Raw genomic sequence first — 19,708 nt, 5'->3', positions numbered from 1 at the left:
TATTATTATTTTTTCGTGTTCTGATGTATACTAAAAAAAATCAATTAAATAGACGAACAAAATCTTCTTTCTGTATGAAAAAACAAAAACAAGCAAGGAGCTTACACTACCAATTCAACAATTTAGAGGAGCAACATAAAATAAAAACAAACATTACTATCCCCAAATTCCATTACAGCTCCATCCAAGCAGTGCAGCAGAAAGCAAGAAGCTAGACAACCCACCAGTACTGCAACAAAACACAGAGGGAATTCCGTTCCCATGGACACAAGTAGGAGCTTAAAAACCTTAAACATCACAACCCCTTTACCTTTCAACTTCCGTTCAAGAGCCTCTCTTTTACGTCCTTTCTGCTTATCACAACTCAAGAAGCATTTCAACCCTTCTCTTCCACTGTCTCAATGCTACTCTCCTATTTGCTCTCAATGTAATACCCTCTTTAACTATCTTTCGCGATATGCTTATGATTTTTTTTATAATGTTTTGGGGGTGCTTATTGTTTAATTTTGTGGGTGTAGCTGGAAGAGGAAATGGGAATTCTTTGCCAGATGGAGTGGGTAAGGGAGTTAACGAAGTCTCTCGCAATAAGAAGCTTCTTCAAGTGGTACTAGTTTCTCCTCAGGTACTAGCTATAATCTAAATTTCACACCTTTTTTATTCAAGATATAGTATCATTGCTGGCTCAATGCAGTGTTTGTGTTATTTTGGCTCTTAATTATCTAATTGTTTAAGTCAACTCATTGATTTTATTAAAGAAGAAGTTAATCCATTGGAATTCGGGCGTGTTTATGTGAATTATATGTAATTGTTTTAGTTTGAGGTGTAATTAGATTGCCAAAATATCATGTCGGGTGTAAGCCATTGGGGCAGTTAAAATTGAGGCAAGTTTAGATTGTTCAATCTTTGTTATTGTTGCTGTTCATGTTATTCGGTTCAGACATGACAGTGGTCCGTACAACGAGGGGTGACCCCTCCGGTAACTATAGACATCCCAGAGAATTGTGATGGTGAAGATGCAATATTAATAGTCTAGAGTAATGGTTATAGACAATCATGCAAAAATAGACTCACTTTCAAGCAAAAGAAAGAAGATAACCAGAGCATTATCTTTTGTACTTTATGGAGTAAAAGCATAGAGTTGTAGAGCCATTTAGTTTGAAACTGATAACACTAAATAACCATTCATATACGGGCCTGTGCACGCCTACTACAGTCCCTTTAATTAAAAAGATGATCAATGAGAATATATGGTTGGGAGTTAGGGGTTGTAAACCATCCGGGTTAAGCTTGTGATGTTCTTGCTGTTGCTTGCTCAATATGTCCAAAATCAACCATTGAATATGATATATTTTGTGTAGTCTGTAAGCATTATCTGCTATAAATGTTCTCAAATCTGATGTTCCTATCTCTCATTGTTAGTTGAAGAGAAAACACAAAACAAGTTGAGCAGAATCCTTAAGTTCCTAGTAATTTGTGGTCAACTTGATGTTTCATGTAAAACAATCTGTTGTTGCTCATAAATTGGGTTGCTTCAATTGTTTGAACCTGATTTTTGAAATTTTGGGTTGGTCGGTTGGACTATATAGTTTGCATTCTGCTTGTTCATTGTGAACAGTGCCTCTATGGTACCCTTTGTCTGAAACTGTTGTGGAATTTGCTCGTGCTGTTTGAGTGTTGACAAGAAGTAACCTTTTGTTGCTTGCTAGCTCTTGTGCGTTTGTGTTCACAAATGGAAGGAATATTAACGACTGTTGATTTTCATATATGGAGTAAATTAAATGGCTGTGCATCACGTGAGAGCTCAATATATTTTCCCAGTTATTTGTTTTTTAATCATTCATTTTCCCTGTTATTAATTTCTCCAAATGTTAGAAGTATTTTGGTATCATCAAATTCAATAGCAATTAAAACATATTTTTCCTGTTTCTTTTGGGTTGCAGACAACCTCAATTTCTCAAGGCAGCCTCATTTTTGTTGTCCTTGGCAGATTCCTGGAAATACAGGTTGCATTGCAAGAACATGTGCGGCAACGGCTGTTGGCCTACACTTAGTTGGGGTACTAATTCACAATTGATCATCTACTTCGTGATTATCACCTATTGCTCATTTGACATGCCTCTTTCTCTCTTAGCCCTTAGGATTCCAAGTTGATGATGCAAAACTAAAGCGTGCTGGACTAGATTACTGGCCGTATCCTTGCACATCTTCTGTCAAGGGATCTTTTAGCTAGACATTTTGTCAGTGTAGTTACTTGTTCTGCCACATCAACATCCCTTGATATGGGACTAAATATTTATATGTTTCTGTCTTTCTAAGGTTCAGACTAAATGAGCTGCTTGTGGAACTGCATGTTTTCTTCTTCTTTAACCTTAAGAAGATGGAAGAACAAACAAAAAAAATGGTAATTTGATAGTGCTTACTACTGTAAGAGCTTGACTTTTGTTCGTTGCACCAGACCCAGCTTTTTTTAGTTGTTTCTGATTTTAGAGATAGAAACAACGTAGATCTCTTAGAAGCATTATTCTGCAAGATCATTTAATATTCAAATTCTATTAGCATTAACTTCATATGGATGTGTTTCCTTTTATCAAGTCTCAATCTTAGATATGTGGTTGTGAAAGTTCATGACTCCTGGGCAGAGTTTCAAGACTATTTCAGGCAGCAGGTTTTGCTCATTTCTGATGGTGTATTTTGGAAACCATGTTTTCTTTCTTTGATTAAGCATATTACTGTCCCTTGATGCATGCAGGAAGGGGATAAACGTCTGCTGGCATTTACTAAAAGAGGAACAACAACTCATTCAGTAAGTCTTTTTTTCTTGTCACGACTCATTAAGCAATTTTGCCATTCTTAAAGATCTCATTTGCAATGAGTGAATAACTGATGCATCTCATTGGTGTCAAAATCTATGACAGTCCCATAAATGCTTAAAATGAGCTACAGATTTGTATCTCCTTTTGCAGGAATTCTCCTATAGGAAAGGCGATTATCTAGTATTTGGCTCAGAAACATCTGGCTTACCGCCTGAAGCCTTGCTGGACTGCAAAAGCGAAATGTTTGGTGGTGGGATGATCAGGATACCTATGGTTGAAACATATGTTAGATGCCTAAATCTCTCTGTGAGTGTTGGCATCGCTTTGTATGAAGCTTCTAGACAGTTAAACTATGAGCAGCTTCAATTCCCCTCAGAAGATTTTGTGAACGGCGGTGAACAGTCATTTATCACCGAGGATATTTTTGCTTGATATTAATACATCACCAGCAAACCAGTGAGACCATCAATGATTATTTGGAAATTTTGGATAACAATTTGAATTTTTTTGGTTAACAGGGATTTGTAGGAGAGGTAACATTCAATTTACAAACCAAAACAGTATTTAACGTTGTTTTAGTTGAAACTCCTTGGGATAGACCATGCAAAACGGGCACTTCAGCAGAAATGTTCGTGGATTGTGTTTTTGAGAGTGTGTTGTGTGTGTTTCGCCACCAGAACTCTTCAATCGTCATAAATCCAGAGTCATGTTGTGTGGGCCTCCGACTATAACCTTCGCATCCTGTTAAATGCTTCTTTGCTCTTCATGAAACACCAAATTACATGCAAGACGACTGACACTCCCAGATGAATTGCGGACTTCGTTCAATTTTCTCTCAAGATTGGTGTTCACCAGAAACTTGCATTGCAATTCAGAAATTGTAAAAGTTAATAAGAGAAGCTTTTTGTACAGAAACGGATAAACATGCACGTGCTGGAATCTGAATATCCCAGAAACATGTATTTTTCATCAGCTTTGTCACAACCACCAAGAAGAAAACAAACGATAACAACCAGGTAAACAACAGAGCAAACTTAAAAATAATTAAATGAAACAGGTGATTATGCAAGTAGCTACTGAGACTGTGACTCCACCGACATGAAACAGTTAAATTATCTGTCATTATTTCACGATCCAAAATCTCATGGCACTGTCTCCTTTTTTTATGAGTAGAGGTGTCTGTTGGAGGTTGGCCATTTCACATGACAAGTCTCAAACTTTCAATGATTTTCTAAGTAGGACAACGCCATGTTCTTGCATGATTGATCATAATCCACTTATCCTTCGTTAGGCCGTTTATACGTTTGGATCTTTATAATCAATGTCTCTCTCTCTCTCTTTTCTTACGTTGTTCTTCTTTTATATTCCCTTCAAAACTTCTCTAAATGTGACCGTATTCCACAAGAGGTCTTAAGCATTCAAAGAACTTAAACCGATAATTAAAAAGGTGGGTTCATCATAGCATTTCACTACCCACTTAATTAACAATTACAAGCTGAAATGAAACTCTTTGGAATCTATATGGTCAATGTTAAGAAGATTTTAAACTATAAACTGCTGAATACAGGGGATAAAATTATTTAAATTCATCCTTTACTTTACCATGTTCATAAACAATTTTGGGAAAAAAATTTAACAGTGCTGGTGATAATTTGTTCTAACATCCAACAGTGTATAAAGCAGGAAGGGCGCTTATAGACTGAAAAACAAAATGCACCTACCCATGTGTGCATAGACATGTGCTTTGTTCCTCATACAGCATATAGATTTTTTACCCGATATTGTGAGCAGAATGGGCCTGTACATTTGATTGATACACTATATCTAAAACATCTCTTTGCTTTTTATCACATGATATACACACAAGTTGCTTGTATATGGTGGGGTCATAATTTAATTATCTTGTTCACGGATATACTTTCCCATGTTTGGTACTGCGGTAAAAATAAAAATTGGTTAAAATTTATTTTTTATTAAAAAATATTTTATATTTTTTTTTGTTATTTCAATGTGTTGATATTAAAAATAAATTTTAAAAAATAAAAAAATATTATTTTAATATATATTTAGACAAAAAACGCTTTCAATTACCACAACTTTCACACACATCCTCTTTGTTCTCAGGCTTTTCATGAAAGAAGAAGAAGAAGAAATCAATTGTACAGCAAGAATGAATGAGAGAAGCAAGATTATGCTGCGGAGCTCCAAGATTACAGAAGCCAGATAGATATATAACTATGGATTGCATTCTCATAATAAATAAATGGAGTCCCCTTTAAGTTTAAAATCCCATCAAGATTTTTGATCAATTGATTACCGAGGAAGTGAAGCACAAGGTTCAGTAACAGAAGTAAGAGGCACGGCACAATCGAAGATTTTGAAGATCCTGTTAGCATCTGTTTGTCTTATAATTTAAGGATTTTTTCTATAAAAAAAATGTACTCTGATGGACATACATTTTCTATACATGGACAACTAATTTATGAAACATTTATTAACTTGCGTGACTGCGTCCTCACCTGGGTCCCTTCAACAGAACACCCTGGCTCCACCATGCCAACCAATCAAAAGCTTTCTTCTTCCAGGGAAGTTGAGGAGGAGGAAGAACAGTTGATGTGTGACGAGAGGAACCTGAACCAGAACTACATGTCACTCAAACCCAGTCCTGTACAAGTCACAGCCTGATTTCATCCTTGTAATGACTTGAATATAGCACATTGCTTTCGTTGCAGGGACCTTCACTTGGGACGACGCATAACGTCTCCTGTTAGTTGATACAGTACTTTCTTACTTCTTCGCCCTGTCTTTAAATGGTCGCCTCGCTTTCTTCTTCTTCTTCTTTCTAGGGTCTATCTTTCAAAACTATTACAAGGTTACATAATTACATCATAGCTTGTTCGAAACACTGCTGAAGCTTGATTTGTATGTACATTTGATGTGAGGAGCAGTGGCAATATTGCAGAGGCAAAAGATATTCGGACACGGGCCTGCCAGTCATGGAAAAAAGCTTTTTGGTATAGCTGGTGGGGTTTATCCTAGATGAGTCCTTTCGATATCATCATAACTTGTGCCAAAAGTGAGTGCAGAAATCCCCTCATGGAGGAGAGCCCTGTGAGCTGTAAGACTTATCCAAAAGGCAAAAAGGAAAAAGGAAAGATTAGAATGATTTTAAAACATTAAAAAAAAATTTACAGAACTACTGCAACACGACAAGCACTTTCTGAAGCCCAAATGAAATTCAAGAACTTATGTGCAAAACATAAAATTTAGGTAAGGTTAACATTTAAGAAGATATTAGTTTTTTTTTTGTACATAAATGCGGTTCCTCGTCATGGCATTAGTTTCGGTAAGAATATAGAGATTCTTACAGGAGGGTTTAAGAAGAACATGTTCTCTCACTCCCACATAAACACAGGAATTCGTTGTATCAGCATCACTCATTAATTTTCGGACAATAATTTGGTTGAAGAATTCTCCTCGATGTACTAATGAATTAGCACCGATTATGTCGTTGATTACTGTACTCTATAAATCTTGGTTTATTCGGTAAGATCTGCTTTTATAAAGTAAAAATTGAAAACAAGAAAAAGTCTTAATCATGAGGGCTGTGATTCTTGTTCTGAAATGATGGTAGGGTCTCTGTAACGTTAATGTTAGATAGATGATGTGGCCGGTGTCTACTGTGAACTAGAAAAAAAAATATTATTAAACCAGGAAAATAAAAATAATAATTGAAAAAACCAAACCAATTAAAAAAGAAGAAAGACTTTCGAAATCAATTGAAAAAATAAATATAAAAGATGTTTCATTTTTTTCAAAAGCTTGCTATTCATTATGATAATATATTTTTTTTTTCCTTCTAAAACCTTCAAGACTTGCATATTTTTATTAAAAATATAAAGTTTATATTGTTTCTAATGTATAAAGAAGGACATTATTTGAATGTTTGGATAGGTTTTATTTGCAACTTTTGTGATTATATTTATATATATTATTTGGATAGGTTAATATCTTTTTCTATTTTTCTCCTTCTTTTTACGTGGTTATATTTATATAAATTGTTGAGTATATATAAATATCTAGTCTATTTTATGAATTGATTTCGGTTTTATCTTTTATTCTATAAAAATCAACTGGATTCATATATAAAAACTCCAAAAAAAAAATTCTAAAAAATTAATAGGTTTTGTTGGTTTTACTTTTTAGAAAACCAAACTAAATTAAAATGGGTTGGTTTAAACTGATATTCAACTGGATTCAATTCTAAACATGTATAATTTTTTTTATTTGGTTGGTTTTTTTTATTAAAAACAAACCGAACATGAACTTTTGCATATAATGTCTTTATTAGATCCAAGTTTTTATTTTTTTCGCATTTCCCAGCAGATAATGTCTTTTGCATAGAGAGTGCACAGCTGGAGGGGGGAGGGCCATTTATATTTTTAAGAGTTCACGTATCTATTTATATTTTTATAAATAGATACGTGAACTCTTAAAAAGAAAAATAGAAACTAAATCATAGGGTGTGAACTTGAACCGTAAATTAGACAATAGATCAAGGACATGCTCGTCCAAAACAATATATATAACAAGCCTCATCTTCCCGTTTCCAAAACCTCCTCCCCTCCTTCTCTCTCCCTCTCTCTCTCTCTGACGCAACACACTCTGTGCTTTCATTGCCGACATCCTCCTCTTAAAAACACAAAAGCTAATACATTCTAGCAATTAAAGACACGTCCTCCCAGCAAAACTCAAAATCACCAGAGATGAGTGCGTTACTCACAACACTAGCTCTCCTCTTCACCCTCATCTACACAGCCACTTCCAGCTGCACTCCATCAGACCTAGCAGCATTACTAGCCTTCAAGTCTTCCCTCAATGAACCATACTTAGGCATCTTCAACACATGGTCAGGCACTAACTGCTGCTCCAACTGGTACGGCATCAGCTGTGACCCCACCACAGGCAGAGTCGCAGATATCAACCTGCGAGGTGAATCTGAAGACCCCATCTTCGAGAAGGCTGGCAGGTCAGGCTACATGACAGGTTCCATCAACCCTTCATTATGTAAACTTGACAGGCTCTCTACGCTCATTCTGGCAGACTGGAAAGGGGTTTCGGGTGAAATTCCTGGATGTGTTGCTTCTTTAAGTAATCTCCGAATCTTGGATCTTATAGGTAACCAAATATCTGGCAAGATTCCTGCAAATATTGGGAATCTACAGAGACTTGCTGTTTTAAACCTTGCTGATAATGGACTCACTGGAGAGATCCCTGCTTCTCTCACAGCTTTGGCAAATATGAAGCATTTGGATCTTAGCAGCAATAAGTTGACCGGTCAGTTGCCAGCTGATTTTGGTAACTTGAAAATGCTTAGCCGTGCATTGTTGAGTAAAAACCAGCTGAGCGGAGCAATACCAAACTCTATATCGGGCATGTATCGGCTAGCAGACTTGGATTTGTCTGTTAATAAAATCTCGGGTTCGGTACCGGGCTGGTTAGGCAGCATGCGGGTTCTTTCTACGCTTAATCTGGATAGTAACATGATTTCCGGTCAATTGCCAGCAACTTTGTTGAGCAGTACCGGTTTGGGGATATTGAACTTGAGCAGGAATGCTATTGAAGGTAACATACCGGATGCTTTCGGGCCGAAATCTTACTTCATGGCTCTTGACTTGTCTTACAACAATCTGAAGGGTCCGATACCCGGTTCACTTTCGTCGGCAGCATATGTGGGGCATTTGGATTTAAGCCACAATCATCTTTGCGGAACAATTCCTGTTGGGACACCATTTGATCACCTTGAAGCATCCTCGTTTAGTTTTAATGATTGTCTTTGCGGGAATCCATTAAAGACTTGTTAATGTATTAATAGGCCGATAAAGGGTAAAACCGGGCGTCTCGTTTTTCGCCCGAAATACCGGGTTGTTCTACAGGTGTGCTCAAGTGTCATTATTGTAAAAGTGGATCATCATATTAAGTGTTGAGTTATTTTTATATTTTATTAATGTAATTGCAATGTGATGTTGATCCTAAGCTGAAATGGACAAAATGTAAAATAGTTGCATGCACGTGATAACACAGCATGAGCTCGATTGACAGAGACTCCTGGGAAACTGAGATCAAGAGCATGCACTATTAATTAATTTCTAAGCATCATTATTATTGTTTAATGATGAGCATTGCTGAAATAATTGCAGGACAATAAGGAGAATCCAGACATGAAAAGATAAAAGAGAGTTGGAGGAAGTGGCTTGTCTTGTTTTGATTGTGGTTAGTTTTTTTAGTGTTTTTTATGTTGAAATAATATATTTTTTTATTTTTTAAAAATTATTTTTAATATTAATATATTAAAACAATTAAAAATATAAAAAAATTAAAAATTTTATTTTTTAAAAATACAAGATGACTCGCGTTTTTAAAATATATTTTTATTTAGAAATATAGTGAAATAATTTTTATTATTATTTTTAAAAAATTATTTTTAATATAAGTATATTAAAATAATTTAAAAACAAAAAAAAATTATTTAAAATAAAAAAAAATTAATCTTTTCCAAAAACATTTTTAAAATGAAAAAAACAATACTAAAAGAAATCCAAAGCACTTTCTTTGTCTTTTTAGCTTTTGGATATGCAAAAACAGCATCCACGTGATCAACAACAGCAGGATCATAAAGAGATTCGCATTATTTGTATGAAAAGATTTGCTTTACTTATTATTTTCATAGATGTGTGGTCTATCTTCAAGGCCTTCGGTACCTGGAGGAACAGCAGTGAAGGCTATATATCTTTCTGCACTTTAAAAACAAATAATCAATGAATACATAAAGTTCCTCAATTTCTTTAACTGCTAGCACTACTACTCCTTTTGAAACCTACAAGTTTTCTCAGCACTGTGCAGGAAGCGCAGAAACAAATCAACTTCCATTTGTTGCGAGTAGGTTAGACAATAGTTATGATCTGCTGCCCTATTTAAGATACCCTAGCCCAATACATTGGATTTGAGCAAGCTCTTAACAAGCAGTGGCACGAACCAGTTATTTTTTGCATAAAGAGAGCACATACCCATACTTTTTCGCGTGCATTTATCAAAGATAGAACTTAAATTTCTCACACAGCATTGATTTATGATATTGTTAGGTGGGAAGAGAAGTAAACACTATAGCAGAAGTCAGACTCTCATACAGCAATGCATGTTCCCATGTAATAAATGTTGCGTACCTCATTGATTACAATCTAGCAATGCTGCTCCCTTCTCACTGATGGTGCCAAATAGCGATATGGGCGTTGGTTTGCTGGCGTACACTACATGTTTCTGCTTCATCGACGAAAACTCGACTAGTCTTTATCCTCACAAAACAGAAGAGAAGAGGTAACATGAACATTACCTCCAAAAATGGCATACTCCACTTTTTAATGGAAGGTCGTTAAAAGTTCGTGATAGAAACAGCTTCCAACAACACATGACGAAACTTGCTATTTCTAAGTTTCTTCTTGGACTTCCGCTCAAATCCAGATAAGCAAACCATTCACTCGTGAAACCAAGTTACCCCTGGTGTCTTGATTTCTCTCAAAGACACCCAGCAAAGTGCAATAAGCAGCACTTTTCTAGTGACTGTTAATGTTGTTGATAGAAGTCCACTGGTATTGATCTTAAAACCCCTGTTGCGAAACAGGTAGATGATTTTCCAGAACATTTTCTATAATATTTTGAACAGTCATATATAATCCAGAACAAACCATAAGACATGCACTTCTTATCATCATCAAGCTGAATATTGCGACATCTAGTTAAGTGTTTTCGGCCTTGACTGAATTTCGCCAATATCCAGTCATGACTCGATCGGTTAGGACGCAGAAAACTTTAACCAGATTGAAACATACAGTCATTTTGGTTTCTGTTTTTTTATTTCAAAAACATTTTTGAAAAAAATTAAATTTATTTTTTTATTTTAAATTTATTTTTTTATATTTTTTAGATAATTTTGATATACTAATATAAAAATATTATTTCAATATATTTTTTAAAAAATAACACATAATTACCACAAACAAGTACGGAAGAAGAAATAAATAGGTTACACAGAGCTACAGCATTTCTATTCTTAGCAAATCAATCAACACGGGAAGCTTGGCTCTTGGAGCTATAAAGTAGTCCGAAGTAAAAAACTGGAAAGCAAGTTTGAATCAGCAAAATACTATAATTGCAACCCCGAAGAGCTGTTGGATATTTAAGACATTCAAGAATTTCCTATCCTAATTGACAGTAAAAGGGCAAGGTTTAGCATGAAAAGAAGCCTAAAGAATATCAGCTAGATCCTTGTATCGATAATTTAATCTGCCTGGAACAGTAAATTCCCATATTGGATGTGTCATTCAATGGTGAACATAAAAAGGAACCTAATGTTATGAAAAGATAATCTTACTTTTGATACACATCAGGTAACAGGGAAAGAGGGTTGGCCTTGCAAATGCTCGAAGATATGTTATTTTTACTTCCATTTATTAGCTATTTACCAGATTTGATTTAAAACCAAAAATAACGTGACAAACAGTAAACGCATCTCAAGCTCAAGAAAATCACATTTCAGATTCAAATCCAATATTCCAAAATCCCTCAGGAGTCAAGGGAGGGGCATACTTGTATCGATGCCTAGAAACACCATCATGATGTTCACACCGAACGTTCTGTTGATTACCATCAGCAGACTTACCTCCATTATTGGGAAGAACTGCATCATAGAATTTTTTGCACTGCTTGCATTGAACTCCTTTCAAATTTTGCCTCTCAGCTTTCTTTCGAACTGGTTCAACATACTTGAAACCTCTTTTTCCACCTATTGGAACAGGCATCCGCTGCTCCCCAGGGCTACGATCAACATTTGCATCCTGCGTTTCATCATCTGAACAGCCAGGGTCCATGTTTTTTTCTTTCTGAACTACAACGTGAGGATCATGAACTTCTTCCTTCATGGCTTTGTCCATGTCTGCCCTAAGGTTCTCCAATGGGGTATCAAGGAAATTATCGTGAGGGTCAGGCCCATCTTTGCCTTGACGAGATCTAGTATCTATCCAACTAGATGCAGGTCGCTTTGTGCCAATTATTCGAGCGGATTTTACAGTGGGAGGACATTTTGGTGCTGCATAACCAGAAGTCGGAGATTTGAAGTTTGCGATTGGAATTGATTTCACAACTTCATTGTCCACCAAGACATTGCTAAATTCATTTTCAGTCTTGACTTCTTTCATCTCACAAGGCGCGGCAGATGCATCAACATTTTTGTTCCCACGGTCTAAAATACCAAGCAATTGAAGATCGATTAGGATCATGAAGAAATGCACATGCAATTTATGAGAAACTACATACGCCCTTAGGGCTTTTTTTCTGGCAGGATTTTATAAAGCACAAACATCATAAATTCAGAAAAAAAAACAGATTAAACATTCGAAGTACCTACCAGGAAAATTTAGCAATTTATCTATGATCTTCCAAGCTACAACTACTGACGAATCACCACGGAATTCAATTGTCTAGTTCTCTTTACTTTATAGAAACATGAAGTAAAGAATCAATAAAACCTTACCAGTTGAAGTTGTCAGTTGATGCTTCAAGGAACCACTTTCATCTTCTAATTTGTCATTAAGCATATTCTTCATAGTAAGACCAGACTTTGTGCAGAGATATTTATATTGAGACCTCAACTTTATGTAAAGACCATGCAAATCACTCATCTTCCTCTTCTCAGCCAGCAACTCACAATCCTTCAATTCAATTCGGTGAAGCAAGTTTTCATACGAAACCTTTCTTTCAGCCTCTTTAAAGCTGCTACTGAGATTTGCCTGTAGTTCATTGACCTTCTCCTCTAACCCATTCACTTTGTCTAAAAGTACCTTTTTATCATTCTCAGACTTCTCCAACTGTTCTTTTTGCTTCAAGATTTCCACAGCATTCATTTCAATTTGTTGAAGTAATTCAGCTTGCAATACTCTCCCCTCTTCAATTTCTTCCGTTTTTTCCCTAAACTTTTTTTTAAGTCCACCAAGATTCTCCTCCAGACATTCCACTTTGTACATAAGTTGTTCCTTCTCCTTTTCATGCTCAGTCCTCAACTTCTCGTTATCCTCAATCAATTTCAATAGAGACAAAGCTTTCTTGCTCAAACTGTTTGCCAACTCTGTTTTCTCTGCTACTTTTTCTGTCTTCGTCCTAACCTCCTCTTGTAGCTCTTCAACATGTTTCTCTAAACTCTTCAATTTAGCAAGCAGCTCATTGGTCTTCTCCTCATTCGTTTTCAAATCCCTTCCTTTATCCACAATCATAGCTGCCTTCGTTTGAACCAACTGAAGTAACGTATTCTGCAATTTCATTCCCTCATCAACTTCCTTATACTTCTTCATAACCTCCAGCTCTAGCTCATCAATTTTTGATTCTCGATTTCTTGGTATAGCAAGCAGCACATTTGCCTTCTCATTCGGCTCCCCCGACTTTTCCTTCCCAACCTTGAGAAGCTTGTTTTCTTCAACAACTTCCTGCTTCTCAACCCGAAGCTTCTCAATAAGCTCCAAGAGATGTTTTTCCTTTTCTTTCCACAGCTCTTCCGCATCCGAATAAATTTTCAGCAAGCTCTTGGATTTCGTTTGGAAATTCGGGTAAAGCTGGTTACAGAATATGTATTCTATTTGAGAAATCCTGTCTTTTGCTTCCTGAATTGCTGCTACCAGTATAGTACTAAGCCCTGAGACATCACCGGCTTCTAGTTTCGGACAACACTCCAGGAGCTCTCCCTTCATCTTTCTAAAACGAAATTTTGTGAATTTTAATTACAAGATCCGCGAAGCACAGAAACCAAATTAGTTGCATGATGGATTGGAATGCAGATAAAAGCTTAATTAGGAGAAACTAAGCAACTTAAACCTGAAGTTTTTATATTCTGCAAATGGAGAGTTTTTTTAACCTCGTTTTCTCAGGAAACAAACAGCAAAAAGGAAATGGAAATGTAAAGAAAAAATAAGGAGAGAATTTGGGAATACCTTATGTGATTGAAGTGGATGGATAGATCTTAGTAGAAGTGGCGTTGTGAATTTGTTGAGCAGGCGATGGCGGCTTAATTGTCCTTTCAAAAAATCAAAACGAAAAGCTTCGCGGGCATGACATTTGATTCCATGCGGCAATGGACTGGGCCTTTTCGTTAATTTGACAGTCCACTGGTTTATGCAGGTTAAACACGGTATGAATTATGTTTTTTAAAATTTTTAAATTATTTTGATATATTAATATTAAAAATAATTTTTAAATAATAAAAAAATATATTATTTGGTATATTTCTAAAAAAAAAAACATTTTAAATTATTATTGTTATTGCAATCCCATGAGTATTTTCGGCATAAAAAGTTGTTTTTTAGGGAGTGTCAAATCAAAATGATTTTATATTAATTTATTAATACATTTTTTATTATCTTGAAATTCAAATAATAAAAAATAGATAATGAAAAATCAAGATTTTAATTATTATATCAAACACGTAGTTTAAATCAAGATCATCTTTTTAATAAATAACCTTTTTTTATATCAAGGGATTTAAAGCGTGTAGTTCAGAGTACAGACGGACCGATTGTCAGGAAGCAGCCTCGCTGCAAAAACCTGAACAAGCTTTAACTAGGCTCAAAATCCCCAAGAACATGCTCAGCTCATAAGGAAACAGGAGCTTACAACTGGGCATCGGAGGTAGGTCTCTTGCACTCCAAAGATCTCCACACCTCTAAATAAGCTGAGAATCAAACTTTCACAATCCCTACTTCTGTTGGCACAAATAGGTGGAAAAGTTGAGTTCATTCTAAAATGTGCAAAAAGTTTTCGACACCAAATTAACATGGACAGTCAACTCTTGGCGCAGCTGAATGACATTGGAAGCATACACGTTATGAACAGCTAAAGACCTCTATTCCACTCTGTTCACAAGTAAAACAGCCATCGATTTTCTTGTATATAATCATGTTGTAAGCCCTCAGCTCAGAAGAATCAGCAGATACACAAGCACTTGTTGCCTTTGCAGGGGTAATGGCCCAATAGAGATGAAATACTAGATTAAACATCAACAACGAGATACTTAAAACTATCAAGGCATAAATAAAAGTCAGATATTCTCTGGTAAAGATGTTCCCTTAAAAAAATCCAAAACAAAATGAAATTCACTAGAATGATCAAAAGATATGGCCAAAACTGAAATTAAACTAATAACAAAACGGAGGCAGGTTACTTCACTCTTCTTTGTCATCAATGACCATGGTGCCAAGTCCCTTGAATCCCTCTAGAGGTAGCTCTGAAACAGTGACAAGGGAGTAAAATTCTTCCTTGGCATCTTGATCATCATTCCTCTTCCGTGCAACGCGAACACGAATTCTCCTTGGGACACTTCTAATACCACGACTCCAGATATGCTTGTTAAGCTTAACATCAACTCTAACATCAGTAGTCCCCATGGCCTTCTGAGCAAACTTCCTTATTTCCTTAATGGCCTTTGGAGCCTTCTTCTTGAAGGTGCTGCACATAGAAATTAAACATTTTTTTTCAAAACAAATCATATCAACCACCCAACCAAGAAGAAAGATGGAGTTGCCTATCAATGAATGAGCACAACTTTGCAAAACCTATTCAATTGCACTAATTACATGCCTAGCAAAGTTTGAACTTCTTAACCCTCGCAGGTCAAAGCTTAAATTACATCAGTTTTAAGAAGACATCCTAGAATGTATTGTGAAAATGTCTGCAATAAAGGTTTAAGACAAATAACGCAGCAAGGAGAAATAAAATGTACAACAAATGCCCAAGATTTGTAATCCGGCATGGTGAAAAATCTTTGTATGTAAGCAGGTACAAGAAAATTAACCTCGCAACTCTGAAGAAAATATATTCAAATTTATCTCAAGAGGAAAAGGCTGAAAAACGAAGATGACAACCGAAATCTCAAGTCAATTAAAAGCAATATAAAATCAAGTCGAACTAAAAAAGAAATAGGCTATAAGAAAACAATGAGCAAGAGCTTAAAGGGCTCTCTTATAAGAATAGGATATATATATGAGCCCTATGATTGTTTGTTCCTTCAAATTCTCTTAGAAGATTCATAACAGCAACTAATCAAGTTCTTCTTTCAATTCAATAGTAAATAGCCTCTCTTCACTCTTTAACAAATCTGATAAACCAAAAAAATAACTTCAACCTTTCAATCTAATTTGTTGTTTTACCCGGGAAAAAACACACCTTTCAGTATAGAAATATTTCAATAACTCAAAAACCTAACAAATTCTTAAATCATATCTAAATGAAGAGGTAGAAAGTCAAGTACCATCCATGCAAGCGTTTATGGAGGTTGATGGTGTACTCTCTGGTAACAACCTCCTCCTTTCTTCCTTTCCCTGATTTCTCTGGCATCTTTGCAGCGCACCTATTCACAGAAAGGTCACAACCTTCCTCTTTCTTTCGGCTGCTACAACTAAACCCTAGCTGCTGCTTCACTATTAATATACTACCACTCTATAATAAAATATCCTCGTCTTTCCGCAAAACTACCTATATACCCTTTCGTCGAGGGTTTTTTTGTCATTTGGATTTCTATATTTACAAAAAAAAAAAAAAAGGGCTAGACTTTGTTTCCTGGGTCGGCTCAAGTCTGGACCCAAGGGGAATTGACATATGGGCTTCGTTGCTTGAGACCAAGTAAAAATGGACCAACAGTCCAGACCTTTTTGTTCAAGTTTGACTAGAACTAGTAATGTTGTTTTAGCTTTCAGTGTAAAAAAGCAAAGCGGGAAAAGCACAGCAGAACAGAAGAAGAGAGAAAATCTAGGGCACACTTCACTTCCCTAAAGAAAGCGAGGTTCTTGCTTCTTGTTTTTTTGTTAATTTATATTTAGTTTTTTTAATATTTTTCATCATGGATGTATTTCTCGTTTCCGTGGATGATCCTTTTCTTTTTGTATCACTCTAGGGGATTTTGGATTTCTGTGTAAAGAGGAGCTGCATAATTGATTATATAAGATGGTAATTGAGATTATGTGTTAAAATTTTTAATCTTGTGATTAAGGTTTAATGTGTGTGATCAAATGTGATTTCAGTCCGGAAGGAAAGAAACAGTATTGGATTTGGCTAAGTTTGTGGACAAGGGTGTTCAAGTCAAGCTCACTGGTGGTAGACAAGGTCGATACTTTTTACCTTTCTGCGTCTATTTTTATATGTAGATATTATGGATATGGATTTCTGGATTATGATTTGTTTTTGCATTGTTTTGGAGTTCAGTTTGGTTGTTTGTGTATTTACTGAAAGTGAATGTTAGGTGCAATGTTGTAATCGTCAAATTTTCTCAAGTTGGGTGTAAAGGGTCGAACAAGGATTTCCTATTTTTTTTTTTAATTTTAGACATTAGCTGGAAGGCAGATGACTAGTATGGACTATGGAAGGACCATGTTTAAAATGTGGCACTGGAAATCACCTTACATTGTAGAAGGTGTATTTCAGGGGATGATAATTGATCATGTAATGGATGGTCACTTTTGCAATTAGAGATCTGCTAGCTTTTATGTGGTGTTCCTAAGTGCTGTGATTTTAGGTTTTGATTAGAAGATTTAAGATATAGGTTCGTCATTTGTCATAAGAATATAATGCATTGGGGCACAAGCCATGCTTGAAATTGTATAGTGGAGACGGGTGTGAAACAGATATATGAGAATGAGATTGTGGATATCGAATTAATGGCTAATTTTTGGTCAACAAGTAAGAAATATTTTTGTGTAATTTTTTTTGTTGTCAGCATATACCTGGCAGATTTTTGAAAATTTTCTTTCTGCCACTACTTGATTGAGATAGAGATTCCAGATCTTTCATAAATAAAACATTGTCACTTTCTAACTGTGGCATGTAAGGCTAACCTCTTTCTCTTTTGGGTTCAGTGACTGGGACTTTGAAGGGATACGATCAATTGCTAAACCTTGTCCTGGATGAAGCAGTAGAATTTCTAAGAGGTAACCATTTTACGTTGTTCTAGCAATGTATTATGGTAGTTTTGCATCAATTTTTTAGTGCATCCACCCAACATATTTCTGGACTTGTTTTAGAGCATCTCTACAGGTAGTTCTATTATCCTGTCACCTGAGTCATGGAAAATCACCATTTCATTCTACTTAATTCATGTTAACAACAGCCATCTCCTTTACACTATCATTTCATTTGGATGGGCTGGATTATGTAATGGTGTTAGCTCTAGAATTGCACTTTGGGGGTGCATAGAGCTCGTCATTGAGATCATCTTGAAATTTATAATAGTTTAGTATCAAGCATCAACTTGTTTTAACTTCTGCGAGATTTTTTTTGAATTTTGCAACTGAAGTTGCATTGGCACTCACTGACTGCTGAAGTTTTATCTATATAGTTATGTGTGTGCTATTTACAGTTTCTGAGAGAGAATGCATAAGGATTGATTTTGATTTCTTTTCACTTGGGTTGCAGATGCTGATGATCCACTAAAGACCACTGACCAGACAAGGCGCCTTGGCCTGATTGTATGTTTTCTTCCAATCTCATTTATTCTATTTATACATTCACAAAAAGGGTCTAATTTTGTATGAACCCAAACTGGCGCTTATGTTTTGAAATGTATAATGACCAGACGTGTGGTGTAGGATTGCTAGTGAATTATTTGACCCAAAATTATCATATAGAATGAGTTTGGACCAATATATTTCTTTTGAAAGTCCAAATGATATCAGTACAAATTTTTCTAAAATTTTGGCATGTGCTGGGCAAGATAGATCGAGCTGAACCTTCAGAGCAGTATTATTTTTCTCAAGTTAATATAAAGGCAGGGCTTATTGTTGTTGAAATGATTTTTTTTTTAAAAAAAAAAAAGTTGTTTAAATTGGACTCTTGAAGAGGTTTAACTACACACTAATCCAAATCTTTTATATTTTAGAGATTTGTCTTTGTTAGATCTTACTCTAATGCTCTTATTACTACAAACTACTCGAGTAGTTAAGGTTCCTATTGGATTTGATAGTTTTTTCATAAATTTGTTGTCATCGTGACAAGCCTGTAATTTCTGCAATTTGTCTCCTGTGAGATTTTCGTAACAATTGCCTATGTTTTCACTGCCACCATCATTCAGTTGTTGCCTGTACTTCTTGACATTTCATCACTACCTGAACAAAAGATTGGTGAAAATTTTATTTTCTACATTTTCAGAGCATTCAGACACGTAGTATTTAAAGTAGAGAGTCTTTGGCCTTGCATTTTTTATTCTCTCACATTGGAAGTATGAATATAATGAGTACAATGTTTTATTGTGATACAGGTTTGCAGGGGAACTGCAGTGATGCTGGTGTCACCAACTGATGGTACAGATGAGATTGCCAACCCTTTTGTCCAGCCAGATGGAGCCTAGTTATATCATTGTTTATATTCAAAGCCGCTAAGTTTGAATCTCGATGCTCTTTTGGCTTGCTTCTCATTCTAATTTTGAGAAATTGCCACGCTACTGGGTAGGGAGTTCGTGGTGAGCTTTTGTTAAGTCTACCCGTGCTCTTGATTTGTTTTTTTTTTTTTTTTTTTTTTTCAATCTTCAACGAACTCGAATGGTAAAACTGTTATCTCGCCCTGTTACTTAGTTGGCTGAGTTGACTAAGATACCGTATATTGCACGCAGTAGTTAGTTGTGCTTACCAAGTTATCCATCCTTCTTACCCAGAAAAGGACAGTGAAAAATATGTGAAGTGTGTGTTATTGAAATCCTTGATGTTATTTTAATCCAGTTGAAACATGAAAAGCTGTTGATTTTTTGTGTCGTAAGGCCAGGTGGTTTGAATTTTTCTTTTCCCTGTTAAATCTTTTGTTTGTTCTCCAAAGTT

General features: G+C 35.6%; 5 protein-coding genes across 6 annotated transcripts; 3 read left to right on the top strand and 2 right to left on the bottom strand.

Annotated features, from left to right (window-relative positions):
• Positions 1-93: 93 nt before the first annotated feature.
• LOC133679577 (uncharacterized) lies at positions 94-3,398 on the top strand. The gene is made up of 7 exons (XM_062102214.1): positions 94-427; positions 519-622; positions 1,988-2,056; positions 2,132-2,190; positions 2,605-2,665; positions 2,750-2,803; positions 2,964-3,398. Exons 1-7 carry the CDS (start codon positions 262-264, stop codon positions 3,243-3,245), a joined length of 795 nt encoding a protein of 264 aa, XP_061958198.1. The 5' UTR covers positions 94-261; the 3' UTR covers positions 3,246-3,398.
• Positions 3,399-7,417: 4,019 nt separating this feature from the next.
• Positions 7,418-8,849, top strand: LOC133680440 (DNA damage-repair/toleration protein DRT100-like). Its single transcript, XM_062103399.1, has one exon. The coding sequence runs from the start codon at positions 7,580-7,582 to the stop codon at positions 8,675-8,677; it is 1,098 nt and encodes a 365-aa protein (XP_061959383.1). The 5' UTR covers positions 7,418-7,579; the 3' UTR covers positions 8,678-8,849.
• A 2,531-nt stretch (positions 8,850-11,380) lies between these two features.
• LOC133680439 (protein gamma response 1-like) lies at positions 11,381-14,777 on the bottom strand. Of its 2 annotated transcripts, none has more exons than XM_062103397.1 (3): positions 13,847-14,777; positions 12,400-13,610; positions 11,381-12,108 (listed from the first exon to the last, which is right to left on the bottom strand). In XM_062103397.1, the coding sequence occupies exons 2-3, from the start codon at positions 13,604-13,606 to the stop codon at positions 11,396-11,398; spliced, it is 1,920 nt and encodes a 639-aa protein (XP_061959381.1). In that variant the 5' UTR covers positions 13,607-13,610; positions 13,847-14,777; the 3' UTR covers positions 11,381-11,395. The 2 variants fall into 2 exon arrangements, with proteins under 2 accessions (XP_061959381.1, XP_061959382.1); XM_062103398.1 differs by having other exon boundaries at positions 12,400-13,606.
• A 142-nt stretch (positions 14,778-14,919) lies between these two features.
• Positions 14,920-16,328, bottom strand: LOC133680441 (large ribosomal subunit protein eL31). Its single transcript, XM_062103400.1, has 2 exons — positions 16,159-16,328; positions 14,920-15,356 (listed from the first exon to the last, which is right to left on the bottom strand). The coding sequence occupies exons 1-2, from the start codon at positions 16,242-16,244 to the stop codon at positions 15,074-15,076; spliced, it is 369 nt and encodes a 122-aa protein (XP_061959384.1). The 5' UTR covers positions 16,245-16,328; the 3' UTR covers positions 14,920-15,073.
• A 231-nt stretch (positions 16,329-16,559) lies between these two features.
• LOC133679758 (sm-like protein LSM7) lies at positions 16,560-19,649 on the top strand. Its single transcript, XM_062102444.1, has 6 exons — positions 16,560-16,689; positions 16,801-16,853; positions 16,928-17,009; positions 17,759-17,830; positions 18,315-18,367; positions 19,156-19,649. The coding sequence occupies exons 2-6, from the start codon at positions 16,851-16,853 to the stop codon at positions 19,243-19,245; spliced, it is 300 nt and encodes a 99-aa protein (XP_061958428.1). The 5' UTR covers positions 16,560-16,689; positions 16,801-16,850; the 3' UTR covers positions 19,246-19,649.
• Positions 19,650-19,708: the final 59 nt, after the last annotated feature.

The sequence above is a fragment of the Populus nigra genome, chromosome 19 (assembly GCF_951802175.1).
Source record: "Populus nigra chromosome 19, ddPopNigr1.1, whole genome shotgun sequence".
In the NCBI taxonomy this organism is placed as follows: Eukaryota; Viridiplantae; Streptophyta; class Magnoliopsida; order Malpighiales; family Salicaceae; genus Populus; species Populus nigra.
The sequence above is the reverse complement of the archived record's forward strand: the minus strand, read 5'-3'. Positions and strand labels throughout refer to the sequence as shown.

Excerpts from the sequence above, each read along its gene's own strand:
- LOC133679577 (XM_062102214.1), top strand. The coding sequence starts at position 262 with ATGGACACAAGTAGGAGCTTAAAAACCTTAAACATCACAACCCCTTTA. Across the intron at positions 623-1,987 it reads TGGTACTAGTTTCTCCTCAG|ATTCCTGGAAATACAGGTTG; the intron begins GTACTAGCTATA and ends TGTCCTTGGCAG. Across the intron at positions 2,191-2,604 it reads GCTGGACTAGATTACTGGCC|ATATGTGGTTGTGAAAGTTC; the intron begins GTATCCTTGCAC and ends TCTCAATCTTAG.
- LOC133680440 (XM_062103399.1), top strand. The coding sequence starts at position 7,580 with ATGAGTGCGTTACTCACAACACTAGCTCTCCTCTTCACCCTCATCTAC.
- LOC133680439 (XM_062103397.1), bottom strand. The coding sequence starts at position 13,606 with ATGAAGGGAGAGCTCCTGGAGTGTTGTCCGAAACTAGAAGCCGGTGAT. Across the intron at positions 12,109-12,399 it reads TCAACTGACAACTTCAACTG|ACCGTGGGAACAAAAATGTT; the intron begins GTAAGGTTTTAT and ends TTGGTATTTTAG.
- LOC133680441 (XM_062103400.1), bottom strand. The coding sequence starts at position 16,244 with ATGCCAGAGAAATCAGGGAAAGGAAGAAAGGAGGAGGTTGTTACCAGA. Across the intron at positions 15,357-16,158 it reads CATAAACGCTTGCATGGATG|CACCTTCAAGAAGAAGGCTC; the intron begins GTACTTGACTTT and ends TTCTATGTGCAG.
- LOC133679758 (XM_062102444.1), top strand. Across the intron at positions 17,010-17,758 it reads GCTCACTGGTGGTAGACAAG|TGACTGGGACTTTGAAGGGA; the intron begins GTCGATACTTTT and ends TTTTGGGTTCAG. Across the intron at positions 18,368-19,155 it reads CAAGGCGCCTTGGCCTGATT|GTTTGCAGGGGAACTGCAGT; the intron begins GTATGTTTTCTT and ends ATTGTGATACAG.